The sequence below is a fragment of the Hypanus sabinus genome, chromosome 14 (genome assembly GCF_030144855.1).
Source record: "Hypanus sabinus isolate sHypSab1 chromosome 14, sHypSab1.hap1, whole genome shotgun sequence".
Taxonomy (NCBI): Eukaryota; Metazoa; Chordata; class Chondrichthyes; order Myliobatiformes; family Dasyatidae; genus Hypanus; species Hypanus sabinus.
The window spans coordinates 57208071-57234275 of NC_082719.1; the positions used below are offsets into that span (position 1 = coordinate 57208071).

The 26205-nt window shown below is 40.1% G+C and overlaps 1 protein-coding gene across 1 annotated transcript in view; it reads left to right on the forward strand.

The window, feature by feature from the left end:
- Window positions 1-26205, forward strand: part of tusc3 (tumor suppressor candidate 3) — a 380924-nt gene that overhangs the window by 108709 nt on the left and 246010 nt on the right. The window contains exons 3-5 of the mRNA XM_059989264.1: window positions 20860-20977; window positions 24280-24420; window positions 25746-25886. Coding sequence (XP_059845247.1) covers window positions 20860-20977; window positions 24280-24420; window positions 25746-25886 — 400 coding nt within the window. The remainder of the gene's footprint in view (window positions 1-20859; window positions 20978-24279; window positions 24421-25745; window positions 25887-26205) is intronic.

Here is a 26205-nt window from a genome sequence, read left to right on the forward strand (position 1 = left end):
TAAAGCTCTCAGCTGAGCTTGCTGTTCTTCACTACCTGCAATGTTGAGTTTGTCTGGAATTGTCTTTAACTTAGGGTTACTACCCTCCTCCTTTACACTAACAATCACTTGTTCAATGCCAGCTGAAATCCTACAGCACATTCCTGCTCGCTATCTACCCATTCTACCTTTGATCGTTTACCCAGCCAGGTCCTCAGTGAGAGCCATGCGTCCTCTCGAGAGAGGTTTAAAATCTACTGGTACTGTATGACAACAAGAGTTAACGAACATGGGAATAACTACAAGACCACCCCATAAAGGGGTGTTAAGTGGCTCAAGTAACATCTTATGGTCAGTCCTAGCATCTCCAGTGGCCTTCCTAGCCACAATGGTAACTACCGATTCTGCAGGTATGTGCTCAGTATCTTTTCCCGATACTCGGACTATGGCTTTCTTTTCAGTACTGTGCAACTGTACTTTCTGGAAAACATCTCTCCAATCAGAATCCAACTTTCCTCCTAAGGTCATGTCAAATTCAATGTAGACAAATTTTCAACATTGGCTTATAATGCACAGGGCAGGTTGTTCATACTAACAGGATCTCTGACTACTGGAAAAACACAATTGGGAATCGTCATGCCCATTGATTCAACCTCTAGCTCTAGATGGCCAAGATAATGAATATCAAGGCCATTAGCAGCTGTTAGCCTAAGCCAGTCAGCAGTGGACAACATATCCTCATCCTCTCCATTCAAGTGTTTTCGAAAGAACTGCTCAGTCATGGTGCTCACTTGACTACCTGTGTCTAACAGACAATGGACAGAAACACCTGGTATCTTAAGCTCAACAACAAGACATATTCCTATGGCACGTTGCAGCACCTGGTCACAGGATGACTGTACATTATCTGAGTCTTTGAGGTTTCACCAAATTGTCTGACTCACAACAACCTGAGGGCTGGAGGATTCAGGCTTTATATCCCTTGCACTTTGCTCCTCTAGGCAATTCTTTGCTCCATGCCCTCCCACCTGACACTTGAAACATATTGGATACCCATCCTTTGTGAACCTAGGGTGTAACTTGGGTCTACTGCTAGTAGCATGTGCAACACCTTTCTGTGCAGCAAGATCTTTCACCAACACACACAAAATGCCAGTGGAACACAACAGGCCAGGCAACATCTATAGGAAGAAGCACTGTCAACGTTTCAGGCTGAGAACCTTCGTCAGGACTAACTGAAAGGAAAGATCGTAAGATTTGAAAGTAGGAGGGGGAGAGGGAAATGCAAAATGATAGGAGAAGACCGGAGGGGGTGGGGTGAAGCTAAGAGGTGGAAAGGTGATTGGCAAAAGGGATACAGAGGTGGAGAAGGGAAAGGATCATGGGACGGGAGGCCTAGGGAGAAAGAAAGGGGAAGGGGAGCACCAGAGGGAGATGGAGAACAGGCAGGGTGATGGGCAGAGAGAGAGATAATAAAGGGGAGGGAGAAATCTAAGTATATCAGGGATGGGGTAAGAAGGGGAGGAGGAGCATTAATGGAAGTTAGAGTGGTCAATGTTCATGCCATCAGGTTGGAGGCTACCCAGCCGGTATATAAGGTTTTGTTCCTCGAACCTGAGTGTGACTTCATCTTGACAGTAAAGGAGGCCATGGATAGACATATCAGAATGGGAATGGGACGTGGAATTAAAATGTGTGGCAACTGGGAGATCCTGCTTTCTCTGGTGGACAGAGCGTAGGTGTTCAGCGAATCGGTCTCCCAGTCTGCGTTGGGTCTCACCAATATATAAAAGACTGCAACGGGAGCACCGGACGCAGTATATCACGTCAGCCGACTCACAGGTGAAGTGTCACCTCACCTGGAAGGACTGTCTGGGGCCCTGAATGGTGGTGAGGGAGGTAGTGTAAGGGCTTGTTCCGCTTACAAGGATAAGTGCCAGGAGGGAGGTTGGTGGGAAGGGATGAGGGGGACGACTGGACAAGGGAGTCGCATAGGAAGTGATCCCTGCGGAAAGCAGAAAGGGGGGGAGGGAAAGCTGTGCTTGGTAGTGGGATCCCGTTAGAGGTGGCGTAAGTTACGGAGAATTATACATTGGACCCAGAAGCTGGTGGGGTGGTAGGTGAGGACAAGGGGAACCATATCCCGAGTGGGGTGAGGGCAGATGTGTGGGAAATGGGAGAGATGCGTCTGAGAGCAGAGTTGATGGTGGAAGAAGGGAAGCCCCTTTGTTTAAAAAAGGAAGACATCTCCTTCGTCCTGGAATGAAAAGCCTCATCCTGAGAGCAGATGCGGCAGAGATGGAGGAATTACAAGAAGGGGATAGCATTTTTGCAAGAGACAGGGTAGGAAGAGGAATAGTCCAGGTAGCTGTGAGAGTCTGTAGGCTTATAGTAGATATCAGTAGATAAGCCGTCTCCAGAGATGGAGACAGAAAGATCAAGAAAGGGGAGAGAGGTGTCATAAATGGACAAGATAAATTTGAGGGCAGGGTTTACAGTTTGAGTTAACTCACTAATAGCTTTGCCCTGCTTTGTGACTGCTTTAAGGACATTGTCTAGAGTGACAGATTTAGATTCCTGAGCTTTGAGAATTGAGCACTGTGCTGGGCTACTGTTACACTTTGACTTTACAGTCTTTGCATTTCCTGCGGACTCTTCTTTAAGCCACAGATGAGCCTTCTCTTGTACTTCTATCATTGAGGACTCGGGATTATTCCGCACGAATTGATGGTGCTCCCTTCTAAGGGAAAGATCTCTGATGCCCTCTATCAATTGATCTCTGAGTGCCACCCTCTTATTGGCCACAGCATCAGGGGAACGCTTCAGTAGCAAACTCAGTGCTTGAGCTAGGGCATGTGAAAACTCTCTTATGTCTTCTCCCGCATGCTGTTTGTGATTATAAAAGTTGTGCAATAGCTGGGGTGTACTATGATTGTCTCAAAAAGCTTCCCTGAGATAGTTGAACGAGTCATCAGCCTGATATTCCTCAGCAATACTGTGCATTCTTCTAGAGCTGCACCCCTGAGCAGTGACATAACAAAATTGTACTGATACTGGTCAGACCGATTTGTAGGAAGAAACACCTGTTCAACTTAGAAACATAGAAAACCTACAGCACAATACAAGCCCTTTGGCCAACAAAGTTGTGCCAAACATGTTCCTACCTTAGAAATTACTAGGGTTACCCATAACCCTCTTTTTCTAAGCGCCATGTACCTATCCAAAAGTCTCTTAAAAGACCCTATAATATCCGTTGCGACCACTGTTGCCAGCAGCCCATTCCACACATTCACCACTCTCTGAGTAAAAAACTTACCCCTGACATCTCTGCACCTACTTCCAAGCCCCTTAAACCTGTACCCTCTTGTGGCACCCATTTCAGCACTGGGAAAAAGCCTCTGACTATCCACACGATCAATGCCTGTCTTCATCTTATACACCTCTATCAGGTCACCTCTCATCCTCTGTCACTCCAGGGAGAAAAGGCCAAGTTCACTCAACCTGTTTTCATAAGGCATGCTCCCCAATCTGGGCAACATCCTTGTAAATATCCTCTGCACACTTCCTGTCGTTTCCATGTCCTTCCTGTAGTGAGGCGACCAGAACTGAGCACAGTACTCCAAGTGGGGTCTGACCAGTATCCTATATAGCTGCACATTACTTCACTACTCCTAAATTCAATCCTATGATTGATGAAGGCCAATGCACCATATGCCTTCTTAACCACAGAGTCAACCTGCACAGCTGCTTTAAGCAACCTATGGACTCAGACCCCAAGATCCCTCTGATCCTCCACACTGCCAAGAGTCTTACCATTAATACTATATCTTCCATCATATTTGACCTACCAAAATGAACCACTTCACACTTATCTGGCTTGAACTCCATCTCCCTCTTCTCAGCCCAGCTTTGCATCCTATCAATATCCCACTGTAACTTTTGACAGCTCTCCACACTATCCACAACACCCTCATCCTCAGTGTCATCAGCAAACTTACTAACCTATCTCTCCACTTCCTTATCCAGGTCATTTGTAAAAATCAGAGAGTAGGGGTCCCACAACAGATCCCTAAGGCACACCACTGGTCACTGACATCCATGTAAAATATGACCCATCTACAACCATCCTTTGCCTTCTGTGGGCAAGCCAGTTCTGGATCCACGAAGCAATGTCCCTTCGGATTCCGTGCTTCCGTACTTTCTCATTAAGTCTTGCATGGGGTACTTTATCAAATGCCTTGCTGAAATCCATATACACTACATCTACTGCTCTTTCTTCATCAATGTGTTTAGTCACATCATCAAAAAATTCAATCAGGCTCGTAAGGCATGACCTGCCCTTGACAAAGCCATGCTGACTATTCGTAATCATATTATACCTCTCCAAATGTTCATAAGTCCTGCCTCTCAGGATCTTCTCCATCAACTTATCAACCACTGAAGTCCTCACTGGCCTATAATTTCCTGGGCTATCTCTACTCCCTTTCTTGAATAAGGGAACAACATCCACTATCCACCATTCCTCTGGAACCTCTCCTGTCCCCATTGATGATGCACAGATCATTTTCAGAGGCTCAGCAATCCCTTCTCTCGCCTCCCACAGTAGCCTGGGATACATCTCATCCGATCCTGGCGACTTATCCAACTTGATGCTTTCCATAAGCTCCAGCACATCCTCTTTATTAATATCTACATGCTCAAGCTTTTCAGTCTGCTGCAAGTCATCACTACAATCACCAAGATCCTTTTCCACAGTGAATACTGAAGTAAAGTATTCATTATTTATGTCTGCTATTTCCACCAGTTCCATACAGACTTTCCCACTGTCACACTTGATAGGTCCTATTCTTTCACTTCTTATCCTCTTGCTCTTCACATACTTGTAGAATGCCTTGGAGTTTTCCTTAATCCTGCCCACCAAGGCCTCATGGCCCTTTCTGGCTCTCTTAATTTGCCTCTTAAGCTCCTTCCTGTTAGCCTTGTGATCTTCTAGATCTTTAACATTACCTAGCTCTCTGAACCTTTTGTAAGCTTTTTTTTCTTGACTAGATTTACTACAGCTTTTGTACACCACTGTCCTTGTACCCTACCATAACTTCATTGTTTCATTGGAACATACCTATGCAGAACTCTACACAAATATCCTGTGAACATTTGCCACATTTCTTCCATACCTTTCCCTGAGAACAACTGTTCCCAAGTTAATCTTCCAAGTTCCTGCCTGATAGCCTCATAATTCCCCTTACTCCAATTAAACGCTTTTCTCACTTGTCTGTTTCTATCTCTGTCCAATGCTATTGTAAAGGAGATAGAATTATGATCACTATCACCAAAATGCTCTCCCACTGAGAGATCTGACACCTGACCAGGTTCATTTCCTAATACCAAATCAATTACAATCTCTCCTCTTGTAGGCTTGTCTACATACTGGGTTAAGATGCCTTCCTGAACACGCCTAACAAACTCCACCCCATCTAAACCCCTTACTCTAGGGAGATGCCTGTTGATATTTGGGAAATTAAAATCTCCCACCACGACAACTCTGTTATTATTACACCTTTCCAGGATCTGTTTCCCTATCTGCTCCTCAATATCCCTGTTACAATTGGGTGGCCAATAAAAAGCACCCAGTAGAGTTATTGACTCCTTCCTGTTCCTAAACTTCACCCACAGAGTCCCCGTAGACAATCCCTCCATGACGTTCCCCTATTCTGTAGCCGTGACATTATCTCTTAACAACAGTGCCACATCCCCACCTGTTTTGCCTCCCTCTCTGTCCTTTCTGAAACATCTAAAGCCTGACACTTGAAGTAACCATTCCTGTCCCTGAGCCATCCAAGTCTCTGTAATGGCCGCAACATCATATCTCCAAGTACTGATCCACGCTCTAAGCTCATCTGCTTTGTTCACAATACTCCTTGTGTTAGAATAGACACACTCAAACCGTTGGTCTGAGCGCGTCCCTTCTCCATAACCTGCCTATCCTCTCTCACACACTGTCTCCAAGCTTTCTCTATTTGTGAGCCATTTGCCTCTTCTGCAGTCTCTTCGGTTTAATTCCCACCCCCCAACAATTCTAGTTTACTTCTTCAATAAAGTCATCAACAGCCTTCCCATCTTTCTCAACATCCCCTGTAAATGGAGCAATGTGTCTTTCCCTTGGAACATATACGTAGCACCTTTTGCCATGAATTCCTCATGCCTACTACGCAACTCCCTAATTTATTCATTCAAATCAGGTTCAGTTTGCTCATTCTGTGAGTGCAACATTTTGAAAACAAGTCTTTAAAGTCTCTATAACAAGCCTGGAAAAGGGGTTGCTGATGTCTCTTGGGGAAAACACGATGACTTAATGGCCACAGTTGCCTAGGATGCCCATCACAGTTCTGTGTCCTGACATCAATCCCAATGCCCCAGCCCGGTCTCTAGGCTCTACCACAGACTCTGTGTGATAACAGGCTGTCCTTCCATCCCACGGGCACAGCTGCTTGTTCTTCACCACTACTGTATAAAGTTTTGTATATTATACTGCAAACAAAAATCAAAAAGCCTCTAAAATGGCTTGGAATTACCCCACTCCTGGTACCAAATTTTGTAGTTGGGGAAAATACGTATGTTGGACAACAAATACATTTTTGGGTCTTTAATTCCTTTATCTGCTTTAGATGTTATAACACTGAAAGAGGGTATCGAAACAAATAAGAAGAAATGAATTTAAAAAAACAGTTCTCGCTATTACAATTTCAGTTTAATTTAACCCTTGTTATATATGCAGTATGAAAATAACTAAAACAAAATATACAAAACCAATACGGTAGTGCCAATTCTAAAAAAAACAATTCCAGCAATGTTTAAATCCCACCAACCCTATACCTTATATACAACATCGAAAATATGAATAACTACATCTCACATTTGGCACATACATGCTTAACTTCCAAGGACATACAGGCTAGTCTTCGAAACGAGTTCTCCTCTCACGCTATGTGATCAGAGATTAACACATTCACATTACTCTGTTATATTCACATTCAGTCATGAAAAAATAAAGACAAATAAACTTTTACAAGAAATTTTACAATATATTGACTTGCACAAGGGGTAATTGATAAGTTTGTGGCCTAAGGTAGAAGGAGTCAATTTTAGAAAACCTAGCACATTTATGTTTCAACATTGTCCCCTCCTACATTTACACACTTAGTTCAGCTGTCGAAGGAAAAATCTTCGCCGCTATTCTTGCAAGAAGGATGACATGATACATGGTAGAAAACCAATACATAGATACGGCAATGCAAAAGGGAGAGATTCCTGGATTCCCAGGATGTGTGGAACACACAAGTGTTATACCCTAGTTGTTAAAGGAGGCCAAGGCAACCAAAGGGAACCTGATGGTTGTGTGGTTGGATTTAGCTAATGCAGTAATAATAAGGTACAGTGCCGCACAAGCTCATCGAGACAGCACTGAAACACTACCATATCCCAGAGAAGGTCACCAAGATCCCGGCAAGCTGTTTCAAGTGGATTCACTTAAGGTTCAGTGTGCAGGACTATGTAAGTAGAGAAGGGCATTGTGACTGGCTGTACTATATCCGTAGTCCTCTTCGTCATGGCCATGAGTCTACTTATGAAGCTGGGAAAAGAGAGACCAGAGGGCCAAAGACAAGCACCAATATCAGACAGCCACCAAGCAGAGGATTTATGGATGGCCTTACAATTACAACCACAACACATATTCAAGCCAGATAAGTTCTCCAGGCAATAGACGAGATAGCCACATGGGTGCGAATGAAATTTAAACCTGCCAAATCAAGGTGTTTGGTGATAAAGAAAGGCCAACTTAACCAGAAGTTCACCTTGAAGATCCAGGATGAAGAAATACCGCCTATCATAGGAAACCCCATCAAGTGCCTAGGAAAATAGTATTATGACAGTCTGAAGGATGTCAACAGCAGAAAGTTTGAAGTTAATAACTTATCAGGGGTGATTGATATGTTTGTGGTCTACAGTAGAAGGGGATGAGTTATAAACTTCAAACTTTCTGCATAATCACTCAAAGAGTTGACCTGCATATGCATGTAACGAGAGCTGTATAACTCAGCTCCTTCTATCTTAGGCCACAAACTTATCAATCACCCATCGGAGAACACTTCCTGGAGGTCCAAGATCCATATGCTCCACGACCTCTGGACTAAGTGTGTAAATGTAGGAGGAGACTATGTTGAAAAGTAAATGTGCTAGGTTTTCTGAAATTGACTCCTTCTATCTTAGGCCACAAACTTATCAATCACTCCTCATAGTTGAATTGCTAAAAGACTAACCTAGTAGTCTGATTAGGGAACTTTGCAGCCATGCTATTCCAGTGTCAATCAATTTTACTTGCGAAAATCTAAAGCATCCACATCTGAAACATGTCAAATTACTGATATTCTAGACTTACAAACAAGTATAAATGAATTTACATGGATAGTATCAAATACTATTAATATTATTCACCTTTCCTCACCAAACCTGGGAAAGCATTCAAATATCATCCTTTCTAGAACATGGCATCTCTTTTTTCGGTTCCACCCATGCAAAATTACATCACAGTTTTAAAGGCACAGGCGGCTATTTTAGCATTACCAAGGTGAATACGTAAGTGCACTTTAATAATAAAAAATGATATTCAGTGTTCAGCTGGTAACATATACAGTATGTCCCATTGCTGGACATCTTAAAACAGCCATTTCTGTTCTTTATCCAGCATTTCCTGATGTTTACCCGCTCCATGGATTCTGTAAACTATAAGATTGATTGCAAGACTGTTGCATTGTCTCCTTTCCTATATGAATTCCTGTGCTGTATTCATGAAAATACCAGCTAAGTGTTCGCCTATCTGTAGGGTATAGTACTCTCTTGTGATGGCTTGCACTTCTGCTTCAGACAAATCTAACCCAAGAAGGGTTCCACTCCTTGCATAACCCATCTTGTCATTAGTTCGTGTGTAATATGTCCTTCAATGTCAATTCAGTTTTCCTGATTTTCATCAATAGTAATGGTGGGCCTATATCTCTAGTTCAGTTCTGTGTCTGAAGCACTTTTTTCAACATTCCTTTTAAAGTTTGGTTCATCCATTCTTGACAATATGCAGGGAGGAAATTTTGATAGATTCTGTATAACTACATAGTATGCTGTATCAACCAGCTTATAAAATGCAAACCTTACCTTAGTTAATGACTCTAACCTCGGTAAAATCCACTGAGTGAATACATGCTGCATTTATATCTTTGCTGATTTGGCTGCTCTGTTAGATGTTGTAAGGAAGGCTTCTGTCCGTTTAGTGAAACAGCCAACTACCAACAAAACATACTTGTTCCCCATTTGAGTCAGAAGGAGAGCCCCAACAAAATCAGTTTATAAATTTGTCCTAGATCTCTGCATACCAGGTAATTCATCATAAGACCATCAGACATAGGAACAGGATTATGCCATTTGCCCCATCAAGTCTGCTCCACCATTCAGTCATAGCTGATTTTTTTCCTATTCAATTCTATTCTCCTGACTTCTTCCGGTGATCTTGAACACCCTTACTAGTAAGAACCTATCAACTTACTCTGAATATACCCAATAACTTGGCCTGCACACACCTCTGAGGCAATGAATTCCACAGATTTACCACCCTCTGGCTAAAGAAGTTCCTCCTCATCTCTGTTGCAAAGGAACATCCTTCTATTCTGAGGCTGTGTTCTCTGGTCCTAGACTCTCCTACTATTGGTAACATCCTCTACATGTCCACTATATCTAGGTCTTTTAATATTCACTAGGTTTCAGTGAGATCTTTCCCCTTCCCCATTCTTCTAAATTTCAGCATAAACAGGCCAAGAACCATCAAACGCTCCTCAGACATTAACCCTTTAATATTCAGAATCATTCTCGTAAATGTCTTCTTGACCTTTTCCAATGCCTGCACATCCTTTCTTAGCTATAGTAGCCAAAACTGTTAACAATACTTTATACGTGGTCTGACCAATGCCTGTTAAAAGCCTCAGCACTCACATTCTAGTCCTCTTGAGATGAATGCTTACAAAATATTTGCCTTTCTTACTACCGGCTCAACCTGTAAATTAACCTTTAGGGAATCCTGCCCTAAGATTTTAATGCCTCTTTACACCTCCAAATTTTGTCTATGTCTTTATTCCTTTACTAAAAAGCATTATTATATACTTCCCTATACTGTATTCTATCTGCCACCTCTTTGAGCATTCTCCTAATTTGACCAAGACTTTCTGCAGACTGCCTGCTTCCTCAGCACTGCCAGTCCCTCCGACTATCTTTGTATCATGTGCATCAATTCCATCATTCAGATATATAATATATAACAGAAAAAATAATGAACCCAATACCGACCCCTGCAGAACAACACTGGTCACCGGCAACAGAATCTCTTGTGTTTCCACATCAAGTTTTGTTAGAACTCATTTAAGTTCTCTTTTTGCTCTGTAATCTGCTTCCAGGTCAATAGGTCTGTACCAAAGTCATCCCAATTTAAACTGCACAACTGCTTGCACATGCTCTATATGCTTCCATTCACTACCTGCTCCCATGTCTGTGTAAGTGCTACTTAAATTCTACCATGCAAGCTGACCAAATAGAACCAAATGTAACTTCCTTTACTATTCTCCTTCCCTTGACTATCACTACTCCGCATCCTGTCCTTCTTCTGGAACACTAGAGAACCCATAAGCAAAAAGTTGTGTCCTAATTCCCTTCTTACACTTGTATCTCTTCTTGATAATAATAACAACAACATCCATTTTGAAATGTTATTTTGACTGACATCCATATCTTTAAGTCTGCCTTCTAATAGCAAAGCTGAAAGTTTGTGGATAGTTGGAATCGGGATGGATTTCAGTTCTTCAATGTAGGTGAAATGCTATGCAGCTGAAAGACTACTCATAGGTGTCTTTCACATGCCATATAAACTTCATCCACTTCTCTCAGTACCCTTGAGGCATACTTGTCTCAGCTTCACGTTTTTTCTTGCAACTGAACACTGATGTAGCTTCTAAAGTGCCAGTTGTCTCAAAACTTAACAACTTCCATGGCTGCATACCTTAAAATGCTACCTTTAACTCATTCACTGCTTGGGTGAATACTTCTGGACATACCCAGGATTTTCTCTTCTTAGTCAATTCATATTTTTCAATTAGTATTTTGTCCTGTCATTTTTTCAAGCTATCACTGACATCTTAACCCAGGCATGGGCAAACTACGGCCCGGGGGCCATATGCGGCCCGTTAAGCTTTTTAATCCGGCCTGCAGAACTTGATGAAATTATATTAATAAACCTTGTTAACGTTTTTTCCCCGCAATTCTGGCGTTTTCCCAATAGATGACTCACTCTATATACATTGACCTTTGTTGAGGTGCAGCGTATTACTCCACATTTGCGCTTTACTCTTTGTTCAGCTCGACCTACTTGTGTGAACAGGCGTTCAGCGTCACGAACATCAACAAAGCCAGCCACAGATCCAAGTTAACTGACCAACACCTCAGATCCATCCTGAGAATTGCCACAACAAAACTAAATCCAGACTTTGATGCGCTGGCTAAAAAGAGAGACCAACAACACTGTTCCCACTGAAATTAAAAATAAGTTTCTTCGTTGTGTTATGTAAAAAATGCATTTGAAAATATTTTTTTTCAATAAGCCTTACATGTTACATGTCATTTCTGTTAAGTGATGGACATGAGTAGTGCGCAGGTGCACGTACGTTCTCAAAATAAAAAATGCGCTCCAGATCAAATAACGCGCTCCGCATACTGGCGCGCTGTCACTGTTCTTTCCTTGTGCTGGTCGTTGTTGAGTTTTGGCACAGGGGACAATTGAATAAGAAGGAGCAGGACAAGTAGACCTGCATCTCCTACCGTTTTTGAAATAAAGACAGTCAGGAGGAGAGTGATGATGATAATATTTTGAAGGATAACAGAATTTTCAGTGCTTTAAAATAATAACTGTTACTATTAAAAAAAGCTGTATTTTATTCATTTAATTTTCAGTGTTTTAAAAGTCATTTCAATAAATAGCTAAATACCATGGGACTTCAAAGACAGATAGTTTGTTGTAATGCATTTGTTCATTTTCAATTGAAATTAAAGCACATGTTTTCTACATATCCCATGATATTTTATTTTCTCTTATGAGGTGTATTACCAAAATACTCCGTCCATCTGCTCCTGGTCCGGCCCTCCTGTCAAATTTTAGAACCCTTTGTGGCCCACAAGTCAAAAAGTTTGCCCACCCCTGTCTTAACCCTTTGCTTTATTGAGGTCTTCTTTTACCAAACTTCAAATTGGAGTGGAACAGCAGCATAGCAGTTAGCATAACACCACTATAACACCAGTGACCAGGGTTCAGTTCTGCTCTGGTCTGTAAGGAGTTTATACATTCTCCTTACAGAGAGTGAATTTACACTGAGTGAATTTCCTCCAGGTGTTTCGTTTTTCTCCAATGTAGGTAAGCAGGTTAATTGGCTACACGGATGTAATGGGGCAATGTAGGTTTGTTGGGTTGGAAGGGCCTGTTACTATGCCTTTTCTCTGTGCTGTATTACCAAGCACACCTTTCCCTCCTCCCTACCTTTTGCTTTCCTCAGAAATTATTCCTTATGCAACTCTCTTATCCATTTGTCCCTCCCCACTGATCTCCCACCAGGTATTTATTCTTGCAAGTGAAACAAATGCCACACTTGCCCCTACACCTTCTCTCTCACTTCAGGGCCCCAAAAAGACCTTCCAGGTGAGGCAGCACCACCAGTGAGTTTGTGGGGATCATCTACTGGAGGCTCCCAGTGTGGCCTTCCATGGTCTTCTGTCCTCTCCTATTGGATTCTCCCTGTTCCAGCCATTAATCTCTTTCACTAATCGACTTTCCAGCTCTCTCCTTCTCCCCTCCCCGCTCATGGTTTCACCAATCACCTACTGCCATGCTATTCTCCCTCCCATCCCCCCACCTTCTTACTCTACGTCTCATTTCTTTTCTGCAGTCCTGATGAAGGGTCTTGGCCTGAAACCCTGACTGTTTACTCTTTTCCATAGAAGCTGCCAAGCCTGCTGAGTTCCTCCAGCATTTTTTCTGTATTACTCAATCATCTCTTGCTTGGATAGTTTAAAAAGCAAGATTGCTATCACTTTTCATTTGTAAACTCATATTGAATTGTGATTGCATTCTTAGTCATCATTAGATCATCTCCTATCAGATGATTCCATTGTCTTGAGTTATATGTCACATGATAATACATCCATAGCCTATTCAAATAGGTCTCTGGTTGATCCCTTGCTTCTTGCCAGTACTTTGTTAGGGCTTCTGCGGCACCACACTCTCCTCTGCCACCACACCCTACCCCAATTCTCATGAATTCTGCTTTTAAGTAAGTACTTATCTCACCAGTGACACCAGACTGTAGCTTTTTCTTAATGTTTGGGTTTAGAAATGCCAAAAGTAACCTCTTCCACTCTATCCAACCTATGCAACTTTTATTTAATTATTTATCTGATGTTACAGCACAGTCACATCTATGAAACCAGTCCATTTGGGTACTGCTTTACTTATTTCAGACAATTATGCCATCATAAGTTGCGGAAGAGGGTGAATGATAGTATTTCTATTTATTCCTTTAATCATTGTCAAGCACTGTCTAGTCACTACCTAGCAAATCCATTCATCCAGTGCATTTGCTCACTAAATCATGCCATGTTGGTTGTATCTCGGTAACATTGTTCAGTTCAGCTCCACTGAGGCCACATTTCATCTTTATCAGAATCATTTTTTCCAGCTTCATGAGCAAAATGCTGTGAATTTTGGAAAGATCAACTATCTTGAACTGTCTTCATTGTAAAAGCCCTGAAATGTTTTGGTTTATTGAGTGAGATTTAATAGTTTTTTTAAACCAGATATAATTCACCTTAAATATGCCAATATAGAACATTTTTAATTTCTCAGATATTTCTAAAAATATCTCAGTCATATAGTATAATTATAAATCTTTTTGCACCTTTTGCAGTTTAATGACATTTTCCTATAGAAGGATGCAAAGAACTTTGTACAGTACTCAAAAAAACAGCCTCACTGATGTCTTGTACACTGTGAATTTGTTTTAACCTTTACCTTATTTGTGTGTCAAATATTTAATTACCTTTAAAAAAAAAGCACTTTAAATCTTGGTGTAATATTTGTGTGAATTCCTGCTCAGTCTGCCTTTTGATATCACTATTTTCTGTTCCAAAAGATGCCCCGCGACAAACGTCTGACAGTAACAAACGTGACAAAAGGTCAATTCCACAGAACTGAGATTTTTAGATCTTTGTGGGTAGCTTTTGTCAAGGCCATTGGTGAGCTATTGGATGCTGCCTAATGTGTTGAAACTTCTGGGATGTTTCTGTTCAACTTTAGGACTCCAGAATCTGGAATATTCTTTCATCAACTTTTGAAATGTATCTATTCAAGCTAAATGTACACACAAAATTCTATTGCTCCAGCTCCAAGAAAAAATTAGTAGGGGTTGATCCAGAGCAAGGACTTGACCTTTGCTGATACAGGGTATTTGCTGCATGAAGAAATAGACATTGATTTAGTGCACTACCAATGAATCACTGCAAATTAATTTAGCTGCTTCATCAAGTGCTATCAGATAGATCACACGGAATAAATAAACTTGAGAAAAATCCAAAATTACCACTAATTAATAAACGTCTTGAAAGTTTAGGTCTGTAAAGATCTGATAAACTAAAATTATTTCATCATACGGTGTATATTAAATTTTATGTGTGAAACTTTGGTCAGACTGCTCATTTGTCAATTTACTTTGAATTTTGAAGCTCTCTACCTCTAGCAAAATGAGCTGCAGATGTACTCAGCAGCGAAATAGGGCAGGAGAATATGTCAAAAAATTTATTTCATGTGATTTCTTTTGTTTTTGTTAGTTGCTAATTGGTTTGAAAATTTCATTGTATTATGTAGATTTTTTTTTCGAAAAACTGTTCTCATTTCAATGCATGTTTTCCATGTGCTGAAGTAAATTTACAAGATAGTCTATGGCTTATGAGTTTTGACTAGAAATGCCACTATTTTTGAAAGCTATTGCATTGTAACTATTTTTGTTAAGCTAACAGCAGCAAAGCAATTTTGGATGGAATTAATGCAGAAATAGCTGGAAAAGTTCCCTCAATCAGGAAACATATGTGCAGAAAAAAACATTAACATTTCATAAACACGAGGTTCTGTATATACTGGAAATTTTAAGGAACACACATAATATAATGGAGGAACTCAGCAGGCAGGCAAGATCTATGGAGGGAAATAAACAGTTCATATTTCGGGCCAAAAGTCTTCAGCAGAATTAACATTTCAGCTCAGTTACCTTTTAGGAGGATTCAAAATATTAAAAAAAAACCCATTGGTAAAAATTGGGATGATAGAGAGATTAATGGGAATGTCTGTAATAGGGTGGAAACCAAAAGAGACTGAATGATGGACCTCCCAATTTCTGTAATTTCACATAATCCTTGAGGTGCATTTGCTCCTCCAGTTCTGACCTCATGAAAAATCCTGATTTTAATCATTTTCACATAAGCATCCTGCTTCTCCAGATGTGTAAGGAGGTTGTGTAGAGAAGCGGCTGTTGCATCGCAGCTATCGAATGGTGAAAGGCCTTGGTAGATTGGACGTGGAGAGGATGTTTCCTATGGTGGGAGAGTGTAAGACCAGAGGACACAGCCTCAGAATAGAGGGGTGCCTTTTAGTATGGAGATGAGGAGGAATTTCTTCAGCCAAAGAATGGTGAATGTGAGGAATTTGTTGCCACAGGCAACTGTGGTGGTCAAGTCAGTATATATGTGATATATTTAAGATAGAATTTATCACATTTTTGATTGGTCAGGACATGAAGGAATACAGGGGGAAAACAGGAGATTGTGGCAGAGAGAGAAAATGGATCTACTATGATGAAATGGAGCATATTCAATCAGCCAAATGGCCTAATTTTGCTCATATCTCTTATGTTCTTATGATCTGATGTGACTGTGTTAAACTTTGTTTGATATTGCTTCTTGCAACATTGTATTTATTACTAAGTCAAAGGTGTGCTAAGCTCAAAATAATACTGATTCAAGCATTATATTTGTCTTGTAAATTTATACTGTCAGTGATATATTAGAGTAGATATTTAGAGCAATTTTTAATATAAAATCTATAAAGTAACAACAGAACTTGCACAGTTGCACTCTGGGATTTGAATTGATGAAGAGTCCTGCTGTTCCAGAATTTACTACTTTTAACATGAAGGCAATAGAATAAATTGAATGTAGAATAGAATGCGGATTTCTAAAATGAACAATGTTATTAAACTTAGGGGAGGAGCATTCTCTGTAAGTATAGTTCTTTATGGCAGGATATATGTCATAACTATCTTACAGCTCATTTATCACAAATGCCAGAAGAAAGGAAAAAAAATGCTGAAAGAGTTCCTTTGCAACTGAGGGAAATATCGGAATTGTTCTGATGAGACCTCATAGACCTGAAACGTCAATTGTTTTTCTTCCAGAGGTTCAGCTGACCTGTTGAGTCCTGAAGCATTTTCTGCTTCAATGCATTTCCATCATCTATAGTAATTATTCTTTTAGAAAGAATATGAATTGTAAATATTAGTGTACTAGGACAAAATTAAAGAGGAGATTAAGAATGCAAAGTGAGTGTGTGAAGAATAGATACTGATTAAATCAAGAAAACCCTAATGATGTTTTATATGTATACAAAGGGAAAAAAGGATCAGAAAAAGGAAGGAAGGCCAATTCAGGCAACAAAATGGCAGCAGTACTGTGAAGGCTGAAGACATGTAAAGTTCTGAATGAATGCTTTGTGTCTGCTCTCATAAAAGGGAGAGGTAATACGGGCATCAATATTAGGGAAGAAGAGTGATGTTTGGAAATGATAAATGAAGAATTCAGGGATATAGTATCTTTAAAAATAGATTGAGTTGCCAAGTCCAAATAAGTCCAGAAGCAAGAGAGGAAATAGAATCACCTCGAATTTACATTTTCTAATTCCCTTTGCTGACAAAGCATTGGAAAGTTACTGATGTGACACTGTTGTTTAAAAAGATGAAAGTAATAGATCAAGTTATGACAAGCAAATCAGTCTTACATGGGAGTTGGCAATTTGTTGAAAAAATTTCAGACGAATTGATCAAATCAATGTTTAGTCATGTACAGATTAATTAAGGGCAGTTGGAAAGGACTTTTTAAGAAAAGGTTTTCTGATTAACTTATTGTTACCTTCACACAAAAGAATTGTGTATTAGTGAAAGTGGAACATTATTAGTTACAGCACACAAAACAAGAACAAAGAAACAATTCTGCAACTGAATAAAATATTAATTATGCTTCAGATAGAGATTCAATTTTGATTATTATATAACAAGAGGGATATGACAGCAATGGAAAGGGTACAGTGGAGATTTACAAGGCCCCCAAACAGTAGCCAGGATGTGGGATATAAGTTACAACGGGAAATAGAAAAGATAAGGAATAAGGGCAGTGTTATGATAGTCATGTGGCATTTCAATATGCAGCTTGATTGGAAAAATCAGCTTGGTGCTGGATCCCAAGAGAGAGAATTTGTAGAATCCCTATGAAATGGCTTTTTAGAACAGCTTGTGGTTGAGCCCACTAGGGGAAGAGTAAGTCTGGATTGGGTGTTGTGTAATGAACCACATTTAATTAGGGAGCTTAAGGTATAGGAACCCTTAAGAGACAGTGATCCTAATATGGTGGAATTCAGCCTGCAGTTTGAGAGGGAAAAGGTAAAGTCAGATATATCAGTATTTTAGTGGAGTAAAGGGAATTACAAAGGACTGAAAGGAGTTGATTGGAAGGGAACACTATCATGGATTTTGGCAATGCAGTAACGGCTGGAGTTTCTGGGGGCAATTCAGGGGACCTGGGATAGATACATCACAAAGATGAAAAAGTATTCTAATGGGAGGATGAGGCAACTGTGATTGAGAAAGCAAGTCAAATACAATATACAAGAAAAAGAGGAGCCTTATAGCAAAAATTATTGGGAACTTAGAGGATTGGGAAGCTTTTAAAAGCTAGTGGAAGGCACCTAAAAAAAACATAAGGAGAGAAAAGATGAAATCTCAAGGTAAGCTAGCCAATAATGTAAAAGAAGATACCAAAAATGTTTTTCCCTTGGTTTAAAAAGAGTAAAATAGGGGTGAGTAGATATTATACCACTAGAATATAATGCTGGAGAAGTAGGAATGGGGGACAAAGAAATGGCGGACAAACTAAACAAGTATTTTGCATCAGTCTTCCCTGAGGGTGACACTAGCAGTACACCAGAAATTTGAGGTTGTCAGGGGGACGAAATGAGTATAGTTGCTATTATTACGGAGAAAGTGCTTAGGAAGCTGAGCGGTCTAAAGATAGATAAGTCACCTGAACCAGATGGACGACACCCTAAGGTTCTTAAAGAGGTAGCTGAAGAGATTGTGGAGGCAGGAGTAATTATTTTTTTCAAAAATCCCTAGATTTTAGAATGGTTCTGGAGGACTGGAATTTTGTAAATATCACTTTAATCTTCACAAAGCGAGGGAGGCAGAAGAAAGGAAGTCAAAGACAAGTCAGCCTGACTTCAGTGGTTGGGAAGATATTGGAGTTGATTATAAGGATGAGGTTTTGGGGTATTTCGAGGCACATGATAAAATAGGCCAAAGTCAGCATGGTTTCCTTGAGGGGAAATCTTGCCTGACAAATCTGTTGAAATTCTTTGAGGAAATAATAGTCAGGATAGACAACGGAGAACCAGTGGATTTTGTTTCTTTGGATTTTCAGAAGGCCTTTGACAAGGTGTCATGCATGAGGTTGCTTAACAGGATTAGAACCCAAGATACAAGCATGGATAGAAGATTGCCTGACTGACAGGAGGCAAAGTGTGGGAATAAAGGGGTCTATTCTGGTTGGCTGCCAGTGACTAGTGGTTTTCCGCAGGGATTGGTATTGGGATTACTTCTTTTCATGTTGTATGTCATTGATTTGGATGATAGAATTCATAGGTTTCTAGTCATGTTTGCAGATGAGACGAAGATAGATGGAAGGACAGGTAGTGTTGAGGAACCAAGGGGGTTGGAGAAAGACTTAGACAGATAGACTGAATGGTAAAAAAAAAAGAATTGGCACATGGAATATAGTGTAGGGAAGTGTATGTCATGCACTTTGGTGGAAGGAATAAAGAGTAGATATTTTTTTAAATGGGGAGAAAATTCCAAAACCAGAGGTGCAATGGCCCTTGTGCTGGATTCCATTAAGATTAACTTGCAGGTTGAGTCAGTTCTTGATTAATCAGGGAATCAAAAGTTATGGGGAGAAGGCAGAAGAATGGGGTGGAGGGAGATAATAAATCAACCATGAAGAATGGCAAAGCTAAATCTGCTCCTATCTGTAGGGTCATTAGGGTTGCGAGGTTATAGTTATGAGGAGAAGCTATCTTGTTTAGAATTGGTTTTAATGGAATAAATAAGACTGAGGCGGCATCTAACTGAGGTTTATAATATTATAATAATCATTGCCAATATAAATAAAAGGTGTTGGCAGAGAGATTAGTACAGACAGACTGTATGTCACAGAAAAACAATTAGGCCTTTTGGCCCATCAGGTCCACTCTGCCATTCAATCGAGGCTGATTTATTTTCCCTCTCCACCCCTGTTCTTCTGTTTATCCCCATAACCTTTGATGTATTTACCAATCTAAAGATAAGGATTAAAGAGTAGCTTGATTTGTCACCTGTATATTGAAACATACAGTGAAATACATTGTTTACATCAAATCATTTCAGTAAGGATTGTGTTGGACAGCCTGCAGGTGCTGCCATGCTTTGGGGGCCAACATAGCATGCTCACAACTCACTAACCCTAAACATACATCTTTGGAATGTGAAAGGTAGCTAAAGCACCTAGAAGAAATCTATGTAGTGATGGGCAGAACATGCAAACTCCTGATAAGCAGCAGCAGGATTTGAACCCTATCGGTGATTGTTGGCACTGTCAGGCATAATCAAGAACCTATCCATCTCTGCTTTGAATATACCCAATGACTTGGCCTTCACAGCCATTTCAGACAATGAATTCCACAGATTCACCAACCTCTGGCTAAAAAAATTCATGTTCTTTAGTGACATTATTCTTTTCCAGTGCCCTCTGGCCATAGGCTTTCCCACTTGGAAACATCCTGTTCACATCCACTCTATCTCAGCTTTCAATATTTGGTAGGTTTCAATGAGATCCCCCTTTATCCTTTCATCGTTCTTGTAAACACCAGTAAGTATAGGCCGAGAGCCTTCAAAATCTCCTTTTATTCCCAGGATAATTCTTGTACATCTCCTCTGGACATTCTCTAATGCTAGCACATCCTTTCCTGGAAACAAAGCCCAAAACTGCTCACAAACTGCTCAGAATTAGATGCAAGTTAAATGCTAGAGCTGAGAGGAAGTAGGAGGAGAACGTACTTCACTCAAAAAGTATTAAATATCTGGAATTGAGTCTGAAATGATGCTAGTGGCAGAGACTTACACTAATGCAGCACACGATTGGTTCCTTGGATAACCTGCAGCGTTATCAACCCGGAGCAGGGAAGTGGGATTAACCTTATGTCTTAAATGCAAGAGATTCTGCAGATGTTGGAAATCTACAGCAACACACAAGACCTTAAGTCTATCTTTGGTTGCATGCACAAGATGGGTCAAGAAAGCCTCCTTTGGTACATTAAGATTTTGTGAATTATTAAGTGCACTTTTCACATTTGAGATCGATTTTTATATTTGGCCTTTTTTCTTTATACCACAGACAAGCAAATGAAGAATACCAGGTGCTGGCAAATTCATGGCGGTATTCCTCTGCATTTTCTAATAAGCTTTTCTTCACTGTGGTGGATTATGATGAAGGAGCAGATGTATTTCAACAGGTGCAGTTTTTGTTATGCTCTGAAGTTCTCATCATTTTTATTGGTAACAAAATGATTAAATTTCAAATCCCTTGGCAGGTGTGTTTGATGCTGCAAAGGTATTGTTAAGAAACATTAAATTAATAGTTGAAAACAAACGGGTGATATTCATGCTGGCCATTTTGTATTGAAGACTGTGCATGTGCAAAATATAATGAAAATTTGGCCATATGATACCCATCTAAATTCATCTGATTTATTTTTAGGTGGTGTGTAAATTACTTACCCCTGACATCTCTTCTGTACCTGCTTCCAAGCACCTTAAAACTGTGCCCTCTGTTAGGTATTTCAGCCCTGGGAAGAATCCTCTGACTATCCACACGATCAATGCCTCTCATCATCTTATACACCTCTATTAGGTCACCTCTCATCCTCTGCCACTCCAAGGAGAAAAGGTCAAGTTCACTCCACCTATTCTCATAAGGCATGCTCCCCAATGCAGGCAACATCCTCGTAAATCTCCTCTGCACTCTTCTATAGTTTCCATATCCTTTCTGCAGTGAGGTGACCAGGTACTCTGACCAGTGAGGTGACATTACTCCAAATGGAGTCTGAGTAGGGTGCTATATTGCTGTAACATTAACTCTCGTGGCTTGAACTAAATCACACGATTGATGAAGGCCAATACACCGTCTGTCTTCTTAACCACACAATCTACCTACGCAGCAACTTTGAGTGTCCTTATGGACTCGGACCTCAAGATCCCTCTGATCCTCCACACTGCCAAGAGTCTTCCCATTAATACTACGAGGGGTGATTGATATGTTTGTGGCCTAAGGTAGGAGGTAAGTTATACAGTTCTCGTTACATGCACATGCAGGTCAACTCTTTGAGTGATTATGCAGAAAGTTTGAAGTTAATTACTCATCTCCTTTTACCTTAGGCCACAAACATCAATCACCCCGCTGAGTTATTAACTGATGAGTTATTAACCAAACTTTCTGCATAATCACTCAAAGAGTTGACCTACATGTGCATATAAAGAGAGCTGTATAACTCTTCTCCTTCTACCTTAGGCCACAAAGTTATCAATCACCCCTGCTGTGGACACTTCCTGGAGGTCCAAGATCCGTATGCTCCATGACCGCTGGACTAAGTGTGTAAATGTAGGAAGGGACTATGTTGAAAAATAAATGTGCTATGTTTTATAAAATTGACTCCTTCTACCTTAGGCCACGAACATATCAATCACCCCTCGCATATTCTGCCGTCATACTTGACCTACCAAATTGACCCACCTCAGTTCTGACGAAGGGTCTCAGCCCAAAACATTGACAGTGCTTCTCCTTATAGAAGCTGCCTGGCCTGCTGTGTTCCACTAGCATTTTGTGTGTGTTGTTTGAATTTCCAGCATCTGCAGATTTTCTCGTGTTTGCACCTCAATCTTTTCTAGGTTGAAATTCATCTGCCACTTCTCAGCCCAGTTTTGTATCCTATCGATGTCCCGCTGTAACCTCTGACAGCCCTCCACACTATCCACATCACCCCCAACCTTTGTGTCATCACACTGGCTAATAGAGCAATCATATTTCCTACCGGTTATACTTACAACCTATTTCTGTACATACCCATAATTTCTAGCTAACACAATTAGTACTGCGGAAAAGTCCTAGACACATATATATATATGGTTCTGGTGCCTAAGACTTTTGCACAGTACTGTATTTGTCAATGTGGAGCAGAGAGTGAGTTTGTAAATCTGGCGGAAGCAGAGGCTGTTGGAATGGTAATGGTCGGATGCTGCTGGAGGATTGTGGGATAGGTGGCAGAAAAAGAGTGTCAGGGCAGGGTCTGCACAGGTGCAGACAAACCCAACCTGTGACACCAGGAAAAGTCTTTGATTACAACAATTGGTTTATTGATCATTACAGAATGTCCCTCTGGAGCTTCCACTCCCTCTCCTCCTTCTTTCCCTTTTCCAAACCATACCTCCCCTCTCTCTGTCCCCGCCCACATTCAGTCCACAGTAGAAACCATATCAGAATCAGGTTTATCATCACTCACAGATGTCCTGAAATTTGATTTTTTTCTGTCAGCAGTACAATGCAATACATAAAATTACTACAATCTTAGGCTTTCCAGCTATATATATGTGCCTAAGACATTTACATAGTACTGTACACTTATTTATTTACTGTGGCTAATTAACATAGTAACCCACATATCTTTGGGTTTGAGAGGAAACCAGAACACCAGAAGGAAACCCAGACAATCACAGAAAGAATGTGCAAACTTCATACAAACAACACCAAGGGTTAGGACTAAAACTGAGTTAAGATCATAAAAACATAAGATATAGGAGTAAAATTAGGCCATTTGGCCAATCAAGTCTGTTCTGCCATTTCATGATAGCTGATCCAATTTTCTTCTCAACTCCAATCTCCTGTCTTCTCCCCATAATCCTTCATGCCCTGACCAATCAAGAATCTATCAACCTCTGCCCTAAATATACATAAAGCCTTGGCCTCCACAGCTGCCTGTGGAAAAGAATTCCATAAATCCACTGTTCTCTGGCTAAAGAAAATGCACCTCATCTCAAATAAGTAGCAGGATAGATAGGGTAAATGCAAGCAGGTTTTTTCCAATGAAACTTAGTACTACAACTAGAGTCATAGATTGAGGGTGAAAGATGAAAGGTTTAAGGGAAATTTCTTCTCTCAGATGGTTGTGAGAGTGTGGAACGAGCTACCAGTGCAAGTGGTGCATGTGAGCTTGATTTTAATGTTTAAGAGAAGTTTGGATAGGAACATGATTAGTAAGGGTATGGATGACTATGGTCGAGGTGCAGATCGATAGGACTAGGTAAATGGTTTGGCATGGACTAGGTGGGCCAAAGGTCCTTTTTCTGTGCTGTACTTTTCTATAATTCTACGACAAAATAAAGGGACACTAATTTGGCTATAGAAGAAAAATTGAATTCAGTTATGCACTCAGATTTTAGAGGGGTGTCCAATTCTCCATTATCTCCTTAAGTCACTATTGATCTGGAGCTTATTAATACCAGCCAGAAGAGAGAGCAGGTTGGACATTGCTCTGTTCACTTTGAGTTCAATACTGTGCCAAGAATAAAACAGGAAAATAAAAGTGGATTTAGAGGAATAACTTATTTAGAACAACTAGACAATAACTACTAGTGTTGTAACCAATACTCATATTTTATAAAATAAATAAAAAGTATAAGCTTAAAATTAAATAAATGTTTTATGCACAATATTATGGAAATTGAATTAACATCTTCAGGCAATATTTGCTTGGTTTTGCAGTTAAATATGAACTCTGCTCCCACATTCATGCATTTTCCACCAAAAGGCAAACCCAAGAGAGCTGACACCTTTGATCTCCAGCGAATTGGATTTGCAGCTGAACAGCTTGCAAAGTGGATTGCTGACCGAACTGATGTCCATGTAAGTTCTTGGAAATATTAACAGTTACATTGGATTTATTCTAACAGTATTCTTGCTTCACTTTCAATGTTGTTAATTTATGTGAACTTCTACATCTGCTGATTTTTTTACAATGCTTGTTTTCTTGCTTATCATCTTAACATGACAATATTTGGTAGGTTCAATAATTTTTATTTCTCTGTTGACCTAATGCAGCGTTATTTGAATATGGAATCATTTGTATACTAACATGTGTAAGTGTAAAGTTGGGTTTTAAACAGAATGGGTGAAAAGTCATTCTTGTTCTTTGAAGTGCTAGATATATATATACAGCTCTATTGTGAAGTCAATTTTTTTCTCACATTAGTAAACAACATTCATTCATAGCTACAATTCTCTGACACAAGGGACTAAGATTAATTTCTGTCTTCAAATCTTGCCAGTATTCTGACATAAAAAGTTTGCAGTAGAATATTGGAAGTAATATGGTCAGATTAATTTGATCCCATGGGGAAAATACACCAGAAACAAGTTCCTTTTCAGAAAATAAGCAGAAAGTACTGGAAACATTTTATTAGGTCAGGCAGCATTCTTGGGAAGAATTGCAGAGTTAATTTTCATGTTGAAGAGGCTTCATCAAATGTCATTCAGCAGATACTCCCTGACCTACTATGTGTTTCCATCATTTTCTATTATTTTAAGTGTCTAATACCTGCAGTTATTTTTCTTTTTTTAAAGGTGCACAATATACTTTGGATGTTCCTAAGTCAGATACCAATTGTCAAAAGAGCTTCCATAGATTTCAAAACTTCAAAATAAAATTGGAATTGGAACAGCTGGTGTACCTTGTTGATATCGCAATATACAAACTACATTCGTGATCTTTTCAGGAACCTGCATTCTAAGTTGTACTTCCATAGAATCATAGCACCACAGAGAAGCACAGAAACAGGCCTTTTGTGCCACTGAGTTTGTGCTAGCCTTTGGCGAACTATGTTTCCTCTAATCCTACCCTGACATCATTCTGTTTATCCCACATTCTGTACCAAATGCTACAATTCACTTACAAACTAGAAGCAATCTACCAACAATAGCCAATTTTAACTTACCAGTCTGCACACTTCTGTGCAGAAGATGAAGAACCCAGAGGGAACCCACATAGTCATAGAAAGAATGTACAGACTCTGGACAAATAGTTTTACAGTAAATCTGGATCACTACAGCTTTGAAACAGTAGCTCTACTAGCTGCACCACTGTGTCACCCTCTAGTTATATCAATTGCATTTAACATAAACAGCAAGATAAATGACAGTTTGATTTGGGGATATATTTATTTGTTTTACAGATTCGTGTGTTTAGACCTCCTAACTATTCAGGCACCATTGCCTTGGCTCTCCTTGTTTCACTCGTAGGAGGACTGTTGTATTTGCGGAGAAATAATCTGGAATTTATCTATAACAAAACCGGTTGGGCCATGGCTGCTCTGGTATGTATTCAAATTACCTTAATATTGTTTAATTATTACAACTGTTTATGAAAGTTTTGTTAATGGTGACAGTGCTTCATTTTTTAGGATCTCATTGATTATTTTTGTGGGAAAAAGAAGCTGCTGGAGGGACTCAGTGGGCAGCATCCATGGGGAGAGAGGAATTGCTGATGTTTCAGGTGGATGCCCTATATCAGGACTGAGAGTAGAGTGGCACGATGACTTGTATAAAGAGGAGAGGGGAAACAGATGGCTGACACTGAATCAGCAGCTGCTAGCTGATAGGTGAGCAACAATGATGGTAAAAAGCTAGGGGGAG